Raw genomic sequence first — 14,631 nt, forward strand, 5'->3', positions numbered from 1 at the left:
GGAGTTTGACACCCCTGCTATAGAACTTCTTCTGACCTGCAGCACCATGTAATTGGTTGCATCTGATTAACAGCTGAATCCAAAGAAAACATTATTTTTATTACATTAGATTATAATGGTTACTTGTTTGTGTGTTTGTTTTTACAAGTCCCCCTTAAGTTGTGGCCTTGAGCTGATCTACTATTTTCTACTATCAATCTACTACTAGCCGGTCTACTTCCTGGTGTCTTATCATCACAATCAGAATTACTTTGTGGTATCTGGGTATTTTATGGCATACTCATGTATGATGTCATTCAGAGTGGCAGATCATGGACAGATCATGGTTCATGGTAAGCAATTAATGAATAAACCTTCCATTAAAAATGCATTAAATGCATTATGTATTCCCACTATATTCTAAGCAAATTACTGAATTTCTACAAGCTTTCTGCAAGTTACTCTTTCAAGTTTCCTACTGTACATCCTAATGTTGTCAAATTGGTGGTGAGTATAAGCTTCCTTTTATAATATTTTTTTTGCTATAATGTAAAAAAATATTTTCCAGTTTTGTAAGGAAATTACCTCTCTGGTCCCCTTGAACTGATATAATTTTATACATCCAGTGACAACACAGCAATAATTTTACCTACGTCCTTAAAGAGGTCACTTAGTGGAAACGAGTACACAATCTCTGCTCATCCAGTGATTCGAATCAAGTCAGATTTTCACTTTTCTCCTTGTTTATGTAGTCTTTTCTTTCAGGAGCATTTTCCTCTTCTCTCATGTGTGTGAGAGTATAAGGCTTTCTCTGACAGCATCTACAGAGAAGGAAGAAAAAATAAAGTCATAATCAAGCATTTTCTGTTGATTTTCTGTCCTGGACTAAAGAGGAAGTGGAAACACTTGTCAAACAATTATCTGATTCCCACTAAATGTTTTAATATCTGTTATATGGGATTGGCTGACCAGACTGGGCGAATCTGGGTAAATTTGCGAGTTACTAAATGATAGTGACACCAATAAAATATTGTAAACTATGGTGCAATTGTTTTGGTTATCATTTCAGTATATTGCATACACTCACTGTCCACTTCAATAGGTTCAACTGCTCATGAACACATATATCTAAGCAACTCAATGCATTTAGACATATAGACATGGTCAAGATGACAGCAAAGCACAGTCAGTCTTTTATGCAGTGAGCTTTTTATCATAGTTTTTTTTTTTACCTTTTCTGATTAAACACATTTGTAGCTATGACAAATATATTGAGAAATATATATTACATGACGATAATCCCTGATACTAACTGCATGTAGGCAAGATGCAGGGCAGATGAGGGTGTTTTCAATATATGCAAATAGACATTACTTATTAAACAAGCAAGAATCTAATCTTTGCACATTCAGTTTAGCTGTTGTGAAAAATAATCAAAGGGCAAATGTATTTGAGCTTGTGAACTAAATAACACACCAAAAATTAACAGAGTTGGGTAAAAGAGTAATCTTTCAAATTTAAGCAAACACATTTTTTGAAAAAAAAAATATAATGGCATAAAATTGTGATACAAGAAAAAAGAAATTTAAACTTTATGTTTAAAACTATTAAAAATCGAAAGATTGGCCCCTCTTTATAACACGGGAAAGTAAAACTACCAAACTACAACAATTGTGAATTTAAACTACACTGAAAAAAATAGCAAAATAATATTTTTACCTAATCTCACTCTATAATGAAACTCTTTCTTTACCCGGGAAAGTGCTGCATGTGATCAATGGTCTCAGGCAAAGGCATTCCAAAGCTCTCAGGCAGCAGGAGACTCAGCAACCCTGCTAAGGCTGTAAGGCTTCCCATAAGGATGTAAGGCAGTGAAACGGAATAGCTTCCTGTGGCAACATATCAAAGGAAGTTAAGAAAGTCAAAAGCAACCTTGCCTACAATGGTTACAAAAAAAAAATCCCTTAAATGCTAAGAAACTTGTAAATTTTAACTGAAGGCTGTTGTTTCCTTTCTGATTGCTAATCAAGTCTTCTATTATACTTCAGCTGGTGGTATTTCTTGTTGTTTAGTTCTAGTTGGGACATTTCTAAGTTGCTATGTTCTCCTTGGACGTGTGTGGTCTGGTTTCCTTGAGGAGTTAGTTTAACTCCAAACTTCAAAATGCCAAGTTATCTGACTCTGAACGTCTAAATGATCAAGCCCTGTGACAGAGTATTTACTAAAATAGATGAAAAGAAATGCATAAACACATCTTCATTTAACGAGAAACTAAGAATAAGCTAGATGTAATGGCAGGATGCTTAGCATATGTTCTCCTCACTTTAAATGTGTTTCTTTTTCATCCTTATGACCAGTGATTAACACAACTTTAAAGAGAGGACAGAAGATCCTTACTTAAGTAAATGAAGAACGGAGCAGTAATGCTTCCTATTCTGGAGGCCATAGAACAGGCACCGAGAGCTGTATTTCTCAGCACAGTTGGGTAGATCTCAGCTGTGAAGGCGTAGACCAAAGAATACGCTGTCGTCACTGCAAACTTCCCTATCATCTCCAGTGCTATCGCCAAAGAGAACAGATCTACAGGGAAAAACACATTAAATTGTTTGAGGTTTGATGTAAGTTATTTGTTCAAACAGCGGTATAGTTTTGCAAAAGATTGAAAATGACTGTACTTAATCAATAAATATGAGAACAACACTCAAAATAGAACATGTGAACATAATATATAATGATATAAAAAAAACTAGTTAAAGATTGCCAGAAATTACAGCTATAATAAATCAGTTTTGAACAAAACATTTAAGTGCCATACGTGTTGGAATAAGCTGAATGAGTAGCAGAAACAACCCTCCCATGGACAATGATGAGGACAAAGTCAGCCGTCTGGAACACCAGCGAAACATAGTCCATGACAAAATGTAGGCTGGTATCTCCACCAGAGCTGACAGGAAACAGTTGAAGTGCACATTCCCATGAAGGTTTGCCGTGTTCAGGGAAACAGCAAAGTAGGCAATGGTCAAGGTGTTCCTGTGAGGATATAAAGTGTCCATTTTGTATCCTTATTCTGTACATCTCAATAGTATGGCACTACAAAGTAGTCAGAAACATAACGAAACATTGTATCAACAACAGACTTTAGTTTTTTGGTGGTTTGACACTGTAGATCAGGGCTGCCCAATCCCAGTCCTCGAGAGCTACTATCCTGCAGCTTTTAGATGCATCCCTACTCCAACACAGCTGAATCAAATGGTTTGATTACCTCTTCAGCATGCCATCGTGTTTGGCAAAGGCCTGATAACAAGCCATTCATTTGATTCGGGTGTGTGGGAACAAGGATGCATATAAAAGCTGCAGGACGGCAGCTCTCGAGGACCGGGATTGGGCACCCCTGCTGTAGATGTTGTGATGGCAACATCTACAAAACCTCCACTAAAAGTGAGAAGTGGTATAGATGAAAGGCTAAATCTAGTATTTTAGGTGGTGTAACATAAGTTTGTCATAGCTTTGTAGAGCTTCATAATGTTTTAAGAACATCCATTTTAGAATTTTGTTTGACTTTTAAAAGTGCAGATAAACACAGTTAGTGAGTGTCCAAGTGGTTCCTTCAAGTGCTGAAAAACAAAGCCAAGATGAAATTTTCTAGGGTCAGTTGATAATGGCATCAAAAGCCCTGAAGTACTTTACTACTGAAGCATAGAGCTGCCAGCCAGGCAAAAAATAAAATAAAATAAATAGAGCTATATCACGTTATAACGTGAAAAGTTTATTTTTCTAACTATATACTTTTCATGTTTGTACAATATCCTATAAAGTATTACAATATACATAATTATCACGTTATAACAAAAACCTTTCACGTTCGTACAATATAAATATTATATTGTACAAACATGATAATTATGTATGTTGTAATAACGTGATATTATGTTGTTCAAACGTGAAAAGTATTTTGTACTAACGTGATAGTATATTGTACAAACATGAAAAGTATATTGTTAGAACAATAAACTTCTCACGTTATAACATGATATAGCTCTGTTTTTCTTTTGCCTGGGTGGCTGCTCTACGCTTCCGTACTTTACAGTTTTTATGCCTAGAAAGAAACAAAATAAACCTAGAGCTATTTTTTTCCTTTTATATTGATAGGGGACTTAGTTTTATTTTTGTCTTTTTTCAAAAGTTGCCTTAAGCCTCAAAGTTATGGCAGATAAGGAACATGGTTACACTGAGTGAGCGGCATAGACAGTTTTAAGATGGCTGCAGCTACTGCAACTTCATCCATTGATTTCTGAAGAATGTAGGCTTCAGTCACTTTTGTATTGGCAACATTTTTTCAAGCTACATCTATGTTTTAAACTCGGTTCCCAGCTCTAGGTTCCCAGTTCTGTGCCACATTTCATTTAAGCTAATTAAAGTCACTGAACTGAAATTCTTTTTTTTTTTAGTATGTTAACACTAACTAACAGGTATCTTTGTGTGTGCAATGCATCTATAATGTGTATGGATATGCCTTGCTAACCAAGCTAGCTAGCATTGCTAGCTTGTTTAGCACATCAACGTCCAAAAATTGACAATTTTGGCTAAAATAATAAGACTGCAACACATAAAACCACAACTTCAAAGCAGATAGAAACCATTGCAGTCTTTGTCCATTTTTTAGTTTATGGTAAATGGTAAATGGCCTGTATTTGTATAGCGCTTCACCAGTCCCTAAGGACCCCAAAGCGCTTTACACATTCAGTCATCCACCCATTCACACACACATTCACACACTGGTGATGGCAAGCTACACTGTAGCCACAGCCGCCCGTTTATATACAAGGTGACTAGCTAAATATTATAACAGCAAGCCAAACAAGAACCACAACTCAACCTTATCTTGGGTTTCCCCTACAGGAACCCTAAAGCACTCAAAACAAGTTTTTAATAGAAAGAGAAATGAAAAATTTGAGTTTTATAAGTCAGTTATTTGTAATATGCAATGTGTGAATACATATTTATTCCAATTGATATTTTCAGGATATGCATCCTAAAAATATTTTCATATTAATATTTTTAACTTCAGAGGTTAAGAAAAATATAATCTTATCCACTAGCAAAGACTTAACTGTGTAAAGCTAGATTGAATTGTTTCCTGATCAAACAGAAATGCAGCTGCATCTGTTTTCGGACTCAGCAAGGAAGCGTGCACAGGGCGAATACAGGCATACTGTGCAGTTACGCAAAACCTGATTTTGATCTTAGTTGCAGGCTTCACAGCACCCGACAGGTCATTATTTGTTGTTAGTGAAACAGGCTGACATGTGGTTAAAGTGATGCATGAACAGGTTAAAACTTTTTATGTGAATGTGAGCAGTTGTGTGTGTTTATGCCTACATGTGAGTGCTTGAATGTGTGTAGCTGTGTGTGTAGGGTCACGGTACCAAATGTGAGGGTCAGGTGGGACAGCAGGGACTCACCAGATCAGCCACAGCGTGACAGAGATCCAGCGGATGTTTCGAGAACGAAGCAGGTCACAGATGTTGTGGGCCCTTCTCTTCTCAGGCTTAAGTTGTTCCTGCAGGGCATCGATGCATGTGGAATAACAAACACTTAACAAGCAGAGCCATCAGTCTGGAAGTAATGTAACGAGAGAGAAGCTTGTGGGTTCAGGGTCAGATTTTCCATATATATGTATATATATATGTGTGTGTGTGTGTGTGTGTGTGTGTGTGTGTGTGTGTGTGTGTGTGTGTGTGTGTGTGTGTGTGTGTGTGTACAGTATATTCAACTGTGAGGATTTTAATTTAAATGAGCCAATATTTATGTGTATAATAATAAAGTTGGGGGAGGGAATGCATTTATATCCCCTAAACCGCATATTATACTGCCATTTGCAGTAATACCACATTTGTAAGCTAATCATATCCCCATGGATTGCTTGAGACAGATGTTTATAATTTGAAACAGACAGCAGTCAAGTATTCAGCTTTTTATTCCCCCCAAAAAAACAATCCCTCAAAAACCACCATAATCCACTCCCAGTTTCCAGAAATGACACCAAATAAATGCTAACTCTACACATTTTTTAGCAGATCTGTTCACAAAAATTAAAAAAAATGTGCATCCATAAAGACATTGGACGTCTATATTGTTCTAGACCTAGTTACAATAAACAGATAGAGAAAAAAAAGCAACATTTTGTAACCCATGCAAAGGGTACATTATCTCTAAGGGGGAGAGATTGCTGCGCAGGATAAAGTTCATGAATGTGGCAATTTGGTTTCTTGAATAGAGTTCAAGAAACCAAAGTTGAAAAAAATAACACAGAGGTCATCTGAATGGAGGAATGCATTGTGGAAAAAAACAGACCCACTTTTTAAAGTTCTTTTGTAGAGTTCAACTGGTAATTTTCCATTATTAAGCATGTGATCTTTTTTTTTTTTTAACAATGAACACTATTACTGCAATTAACAGTTTGATTTATTTCATGTTTCAATCTCGGAAATCTACCATTTTTTTGGATTTAAGGGTTCTTTTCAGTTTCTTGGTAATGGTGTCTTTCATTTTTAATAGACAGTTGTCTATGAAGTGAATTCAGGTAGACAAAAACCAAGGTAATATTAAGAAACATGTTGTCTTCACAGCTTCTTTCATAAACTTACCTTTATTTGCAGTTACAGGTTTAATCAGTTCTTACACAATAGACACTTTTGTTCAACTGCTGTTAAAGTTTAGGCCTTACAGGTTTAACCATATACTCAACCATTTACCAGCTAACGTATCTAACCTATGCACATTTAGGCTCATAACACATGTATAGCTGTACTCAAGCACAATATAACAGTGCTTGGTGTTCTTTTCAGCACGTTGAAAACTCCTTGTCGATTAAAGTCGACTTCCTTCAATAGTTAAAAGGCACATTATCCAGTGCAAGAGTGCAAGAAGGAAAGGTGTTAAATGAACCTTGACAACATGTCTGTCTGTTAGCCGCCAGATTAACGTTCATTCATGCAGAAAACAGGAAAACAGTAAATGATTACCTCTCAATGCACACTGAGCAGTGAACCTGAAAAGGTTCATGCTTCTTGCCCTTTCACCTAGAAATACTGAAAATTCAGTTGGAACATTAAAAAACATAGTGACATGGTTTAATTGTAGGTGTATGCATTGTAATTTTCCTGGAAAAGAAGAAATATTTACCGTCTTACTATCTTGTTCAGTCATTAATATTATAGTGTCTAAGTGATTTCTGAAAACAAATGAAAAACAGCAATCCTGTCTCCAGTAAAACAGCCTTCTTTCTAAATTATTTGTGTAGTGACAGTAACAGATTTTCAGTTACAGAGAAAACACTGACAGATAAGGCATTTTTGTCTTCCCTAAATATTTTAAAAGAACTGCCGCTTCTCTAGCACTGCACCCAAAAAAAGGTCTCACCTGCAAGAGACTAAAGATGACTGATGGAGGCTCCACCTTGTTCTTCTTAGCAGCGTCTCTGATTATGGCCTCAGCTTCTTCTATCCTTCCCTGAGAGAGTAGCCACCGAGGAGACTCTGGGATAAACCTTTTTCATTAAACAAAAGAGGGGGCAGAAACAGAGGCTCAGTCTTTTCAAACCAAAGAAAGCGCAGTCAGGACATCATGTAAATGTTTTGTCAATATTTTGTACTGGCTTCATTAAAAAGGATCCAAGGGAAAATAATTTGATTACCCTAAAAAAAAATCCTAACACTCCCCAGATGTACAGCTGTGCATTATCAGTTACCGTAACATGTACAGTCACACACACACCTACCTACCACCAGAGAGGCACAAAGAAGAAGCCAGGCAGTGAAATGCCTAAGAGGAGCATCCTCCAGTCCCTGATGAAGAAACCAAAGAACGGCAAAAGCATGTAGCCCCCAGCAAAGAACAGATTCACACCCGCCGTGGTATAAACAGTCCGCACATATGGGCTTAATATCTCCGCTCCTTGGAAAATTATAAATAAATAAAAAACATTCAAATTACAAGTTACATTACATAAAAGTTTTGTATTATAAAAAACATATCTGAAAACTTTTGAATAGAGTACCTAACACAAACGCAGCCACATAGTTGGAAATGTGGCCCACACCAACGACAAAGAACAGGGCGCAGAACGCCGTCCAAGATGGAGAGAAGACCTGGATCAATGTGAATACCGTCTGAATTGCCTGAGTAGCAAACAGAACTATTTTTCTCCCATACCTGAAATTGAAATACAGCAAGACTGAACAAATCAGCATGTTTTATAAAGTGGGAGAGTCAGTCAAATTCACAACAACAATAAGGTCTCATATATTCTTTTTTTCTACGTGTACTTCAATGAGATGACATGTGCACTTAATGACTACCAATACCATATAGACTGACCAATCCCCTGACACTGCATCTCTTTGCTTCTTTTTAATTACAATTTTGTTTTACAGCAACTTTACTGGATAGTTCATCCTCGCCCCAGCCATTAGCTTCCGTCCAGTACAAATGAAATAGTCTGAAATTGTGTGGTTTTCTGAGACATAAGCAAACAATTAATTATTTAAGTTTGCCCCCCCCCAAAAAAAAAATCTTACTCTAATGAGTAACAATGGATTTCCCCTTTAACCCAACTTGGCTTCTGAGTTGTGCTGGAAATGTGTTTAGACTTTGTGAGGGATTATGCAAGAGCTGCTTTCAATAAAAACAAAATGCAATGAGTTATGAATCATCTAAATTTGTTCTAAGGCCTGTTTTTCTTTTTTCTTTTTTTTTGCAATACTTGCAATAGTTTGAAAAGAGAGATATCTTGCCTTGCATAGGGTCCTTTCTTGTTTTATTTTTTTTGTTTCATAGTACAGCAGAGCTATAGATAGCTGGTCTCGACTGGAAGCTGACCAGTTTAGTATCAGGACACGTGGTAAAACATTTGTAGCATGTGGTTTGACACTGTTTTGCTAATAAATATAAATTTATGTGTTTTTAAAAAACTAATCTGGATGATTAACATGCGGCTCAAAATTTTATCATTTTGTGATTCACTGATGCTGTGACACGGAGTTGTGGAATGAAAAGTGTATAATTAACTTGAGCATCCTGATTAGCCTACTGTATGCAGTGACTTTTGTTCAACAGCTTAGTTCTGTAGCAATAGATATGAGCTTAAGGGCATTTATTTCTATATCATATCTAACACATATTGTGGTAGGATTAGCTATATTAATATACAGCTGGGCATAAAAGTTTTTTTAAAAAACTATTCCTCAGTAAATACTAGATTAGATGTGCTAGGTCACATTACTCCACATGTGTTCATTCAGTAGATCAATAGTACTCTAGCTCAACTTTGAAGCATAGGACTAGAATTTAAAAATTGATAATAATAAGTAGAATTTAACTGAATTAAGCTATCTTGTCCATAACCTGTCAGAGAGCTGTCCTGAAATGAAAGAACCGGTGAGAACTCCACAGAAGAAGAAAGAAGAAGTCAGTGGTTTCTTCCAGCTTTCATCACAAACCAGGTCCCACTGAAAAAACACATAGAAGATATATACAGTGCAGATCACACTCTATATACAGTGCAGACAACAACAACACACTGTTGTTGTTGTTGTTGTTGTTGTTGTTGTTGTTGTTGTTGTTGTTTTCTCTTCAAGAAAAAACAAACAGCCCAGTGTGTTTCAGATGTTAAACAACAATCTAAAAGCATAAAACAGCATTGTTCCTGTAAACCACACAACCTAGGGCCAGTTTTCCACGAATTAGAGATTTTGTGTTATTTGAGAAAATGTTGCCACATCTTGTTTGACTTTGTGATGAATTCCCATAATAACACGAGTTTAGCTAACACACTTCCTGTATATCACAACATTTAACCTATACGGCTATACACAGTCGCCTAGCTCTACCTCAGCATAAAAGCAGAAGCAGCCTTTTCCGCATTTAGAAAAAAGGTGTGTATATATACCTCCGATATGATTGTAGAAATGTAGATGCTCTGGTCATACTCCCATCCGTCCAAGCAACTTTCTTTCGGCACAGTAGACAGATTCACATCAACGTCGGGCAGCAAGCCTTTTTCAGAGAAACTGAGGATATCAACAAGTTTGTATCTGGAACACCTGCTGCGCACCAACGCGCCACCTTGGCTGCTCTCTTGCTCCAGCGGGATGCTGCTGTTCCTCCACGCGGGGGTGAGGTTGAGTTGCGCGGGTATGAGGCAGTGGTGGGACGGCGTGTCGGCTAGGAACACCGTGGAAAGGCCAGTCAAACCGTTAGGGATGACGGTCAAAGAAAGGAGAAAAAACACCTGCTGCTGGAAACATCCCCACTCTCCGAGGAAAGCCGTTGAAGTTTCATAGTCCGTCATCTTACTGGTTTCTGTCGGCTCAGGGTTCACACAGTGGGCCAGAGTTAAGAAAAATGAAATGGTGACTGGAGTGGGCATTTCTTAAGCAGAGCTTTTGTTTCAACTACTAAACCATCCCTCCCACCTCGCGCCGTTTTAATTGTTGTCCAAGTTCCCCAAATTAACTTGTCTTTAAAGGGGCAATCCGTGATTTAAACTGCATGACGCAATAATACATTGTTAAGCCCCCAAAGGTCTGCTTTTATCTGTACTGAACTAAAAGAGGCATACGTTGTTATTCCTAATATATGTATAGAAACTGTAGCCATATCGATTTTTATTGCATTTTAGTCCACGTGCATTATGACAGCTACAGCATCTCTCATTTCTATTTCCTAATACTCAAAAGCACAAATAAAACATTACTGATTTTAAAATAATTTCAAAGTAATAATGACAGCAAAATACTTGATTCGATTTACACAAGTGTCCTTTTGTATATGCTTTAATTAGCTGCCATGATCTATGCTGATTTACATCAGCCAAAGCTTTTTTCCTGAGGTACAACAATAAAATGTGCATTGGATTTATCTGCTAAGACAGCTGTTTCAAAGAGCAAGCAAATCACTGTGACGGAAAAGTCCATCATTAGGGACAGTCCAGAAAGGACAACGTCTTACCCCTGCACTGGAAGTTGTGTTTCCAAATTCCTTACTTTAGTCTTGCCATACAGAATGCACTCTGGACTCTTTAATTATCGTAATGACACGTATGAGAAATTATCTTTAGTCCAAGGCCAGATAACGATGCGCGGTATTCTCTTTGGTTATAGTTCCCTAAAGTCTTCCCTCCCCAAAGATCAGACACCTTTTTTGTTGTACTGTGTCTTTCTCCTGAATCGAACTGCCACAAAAAGACCATGAAGTCGAACACTCATAATTTCCTAAACATGATTGATTACGTAAGCATTATGACCCTTGTTCAACATTTTAGGTAACAGACTTATAGAAGGTGGATACCACTAGATCAGCAAATACGGTTCCAGCCACCACTCACTTACATTCCAGCTTAAATTGTACACATTGTTCTACATTAGTACCAAAAACCAATGAAGAATGAACACCGTGTATCAGAATGTCTGTCAATTATTAAAATTAAATGAAAAAAAATTACAGCTAGATAGAGGGTAAATGAGAGGGGGGGGGGGGGGGGGGGGAGCGCATTGCTCTTGTAATTTTCCCTCTGCTCAAAGAGTAGGATAGTCTTACCGCCATATCTAATCTTTATACAAACCATTATCATGAAAGAACTGTCACATGCATGTAATCCCAGCCTCTGCATTTACTGATTGTGTAAAACATGATCTCCTCAATGAAAACCTGCTTGCCGGTAAAGCTTGGGTTAATGATTGTGTACACTGCTTTACGCATTTGTTGTAAAAAAAAAAAAAAAAAAAAAAAAAAAAAAAGACAAGGAATATGCTGTTTTTCACCCAAGCATTAACAAGGAAATCATGCAGGCTGACACTGGAGACACATGCTCTTCATTAACATCGGTGACATTAATTGTTTATGAATTAGATTAGAAAAAGCCAGCAGTATATTTACTATTATACATGATACATGTTTTAAAAGCCTTATTTGATGTTGCATAAGTGTTTGTGTTTTCCAGGCTTTATTAAGTAGAAACATAACTGTTCATTGCAATGTTTCAAATGCATGTTGCTGTTTAATCTATGTGGTCTTTTCAACATGTGTGACCTGAGGAGCTGTAAGTCCCTTTGTTAGAGCTGTTAAGCAAGACTCTTTATTCCACCTGCTGCTGGACTCTCACGTGATTGTTACAACTTGATATGTTTTTAAATGTTGTTATGCACTTAGAAGGAAACTTGTCTGTAGACAGTAAATAATTTCAGCTTTAAATTTTCATCTATAGATGAGTATTTTCACTTTGGGAAACGATTTATCTGTATACTTTTGATCTTTTTTTATGTATCCAGTGGAACCCCGACTTACGAATACCCCATGTCACGAAAAATTCAAGTTAGGAAGGCGCTGAACGGCAATATTTCTGCCCGTGTAATAAAATCTGCTGGCTCTGATTGGCTAAGCCTACAATCCCCACAATGCCTTCCGAATCATGTGACAACCCCTTGCCTTTCGTAATTGCGCTTCGCTGTTCCACTTGAACGACGTATTGTTGTTCTAGTTAGCAATTAGCCTATAGCCTATCGTTCAGCATCGCCTTACTCAAAAGGCGCGATGGGTGCTTCGACTTACGAAAATTTTCGACTTACGAAAGACCCTCGGGAACGAATTAATTTTTTAAGTCGGGGTTCCACTGTATAATGAATAAAGACCAAACAACCTTTCTTATGTGGCCTGAATTGAGTAAGTGGTTAAGAAATTGAAGACTGGCCCAGCTGGAATATTCATTATTATTTTCTTGTACTTTATTTACTGTCTTCACAATATATTGTTTCACATCTTAGTTTGGTTTCTATGCATGTCAAATATACAGCATTTGGTTCAGAGACAGCCAATCAAAAGATCCAGTTCAACCCACTGGGGGACTAAACAAAGTGTTTTTCAAAGAACTTCACAGTCAGTAATGATTTGTCCAATAGGATCGTGCAGTCCTATTAAGACTGGCAAGCTGTCTGATGGATGCACATATTATATTGGCTATATTTTCATCCAAACTCAAAGTCTATATCATTGTTAATATTCAGACTCGCTGCTGAAAAATAATAAGGATGTTGGTTCTGTGCCACGGCAAGGATATTGCCGTTCAGCGCCTTCGTAACTTGAATTTTTCGTGACATAGGGTATTCGCAAGTTTGAGACGAGGTGCCGACTTGTATTCATACAGGTTATACAGCAGTTTTAACAGTCTGACCCGTTAAGGATCAAACTGGGTTGTGTGTGGCCTATGAACAAAGATAGGTTTACTGACCTAATTTCTGAATGCATTGACTCAACAACATGCTGAAAACATTTCTCAGAGTTTTTGTTGCATATTAAAATGCTGTCATGCCTTGGCTGCAGAATCGTTGGCTGCACAACCATAATACACGTCCTATTCAACAACATCTCAAAGGTGCTCTATTGGATTGTGATCTGGTGACACTGGAGGCCACTTGAGTACGGTGAAGCCAGTTTGAAATGATTTGAGCTTTGAGCATGTTATCCTGCTGGAAGCAGCCACCAGATGATGGATACATTATCGTCATAAAGACAGCAATTCTCTGTAAACCCTGGAGATGTTTGCATGGGAAAATCCCAATAGATCAACGGTTTCTGAAATACTCAGATCAGCCTCTTTGGCACCACCAACCATGCCATGTTCACAGTAAAAGAAAACACTTAGAGTTTGATCATCAGCGGTTTGTCAGTAGTGAGTGTACATTAGATGGATATCAGCAGCTTTAGCTCTAAAATTAATTACGATAATGCAGGTGGTGCAATTCTTAGATGAGCTAAAAACATACAAAATTAATCACTAAAAATTGTTTAAAAAGAAAAAGCACTCTCTGCACGATCTGGGTTTTTGTTCTTAGAGTATAAAGATTTTGCCTGTAGGTTTTGTAATTTTTTTACTTTAATCATTCCTCTTTATTTATTTATAAAGAGGAATTTATTTATTTATTTATTTATTTATTTATTTATTTATTTATTTATATATTTTATGTCTTATTAAAAATGCAATTGAACTTAAGCTGCAATACAGGACCCCAATCAGTCTCCAAACCATGTACATGATGTAAAAGTGGCTAAATATAAAAATCTGTAGTAAATTTACAAAAGCATGATCAATAGGTGCACACAAAAAATCTTTAATCTACATGAAGTCATGTCTGCCTTAACAGAGTTTCTTAAAATAGTCCAGTGAGAGACCTAATTCTTCTTAGCAACATTTAGAGTACAGGCACGTGGACTTCTTGGGAGTATTTAATAGAGTGGAATGTTGTTTAGAGGAAATTTCCACAGTAGTGAGGGGGCTGGGTGAGGGGGCTGGGTAACTATGAAGCTTCTGGTTATTCTTACTTACAGTAAATCAAATCCAATCAAATTACCGCATGAGCTGTCTGTCATTCTTTAATATTCGATTCATTTTCTGCCTTGACTGCTTATAAGAATAGAGGATCAACAAGAAGTTTCACATTGCGATGAAAATTTATCCTTTAGAAAGGAGGTTTAAAACTCAGCACTTAAATTTAAAGTTTAACTCCGTCCCACCAAGAGACCGGCTCACTCTGCCTGACAAAGAGCTCAGCTCTAACACTCTGACACTAAGCTGAAGAGTTTAAGAAGAAAGCCAGC

General features: G+C 37.1%; 1 protein-coding gene across 1 annotated transcript; it reads right to left on the reverse strand.

Moving 5' to 3' along the window:
- Positions 1-25: 25 nt before the first annotated feature.
- On the reverse strand, positions 26-10,408 carry LOC308387105 (organic cation/carnitine transporter 2-like; the record flags this gene model as incomplete). The annotated part of the gene is made up of 10 exons (XM_080866993.1): positions 26-800; positions 1,733-1,868; positions 2,377-2,559; positions 2,795-3,009; positions 5,442-5,539; positions 7,402-7,528; positions 7,764-7,935; positions 8,039-8,193; positions 9,385-9,488; positions 9,929-10,408. The coding sequence occupies 10 exons, from the start codon at positions 10,406-10,408 to the stop codon at positions 695-697; spliced, it is 1,776 nt and encodes a 591-aa protein (XP_080723119.1). The 3' UTR covers positions 26-694.
- Between the last annotated feature and the right edge of the window lie 4,223 nt (positions 10,409-14,631).

Source organism: Rhamphochromis sp. 'chilingali' (genome assembly GCF_963969265.1).
Source record: "Rhamphochromis sp. 'chilingali' genome assembly, chromosome: 19".
NCBI lineage: Eukaryota > Metazoa > Chordata > Actinopteri > Cichliformes > Cichlidae > Rhamphochromis > Rhamphochromis sp. 'chilingali'.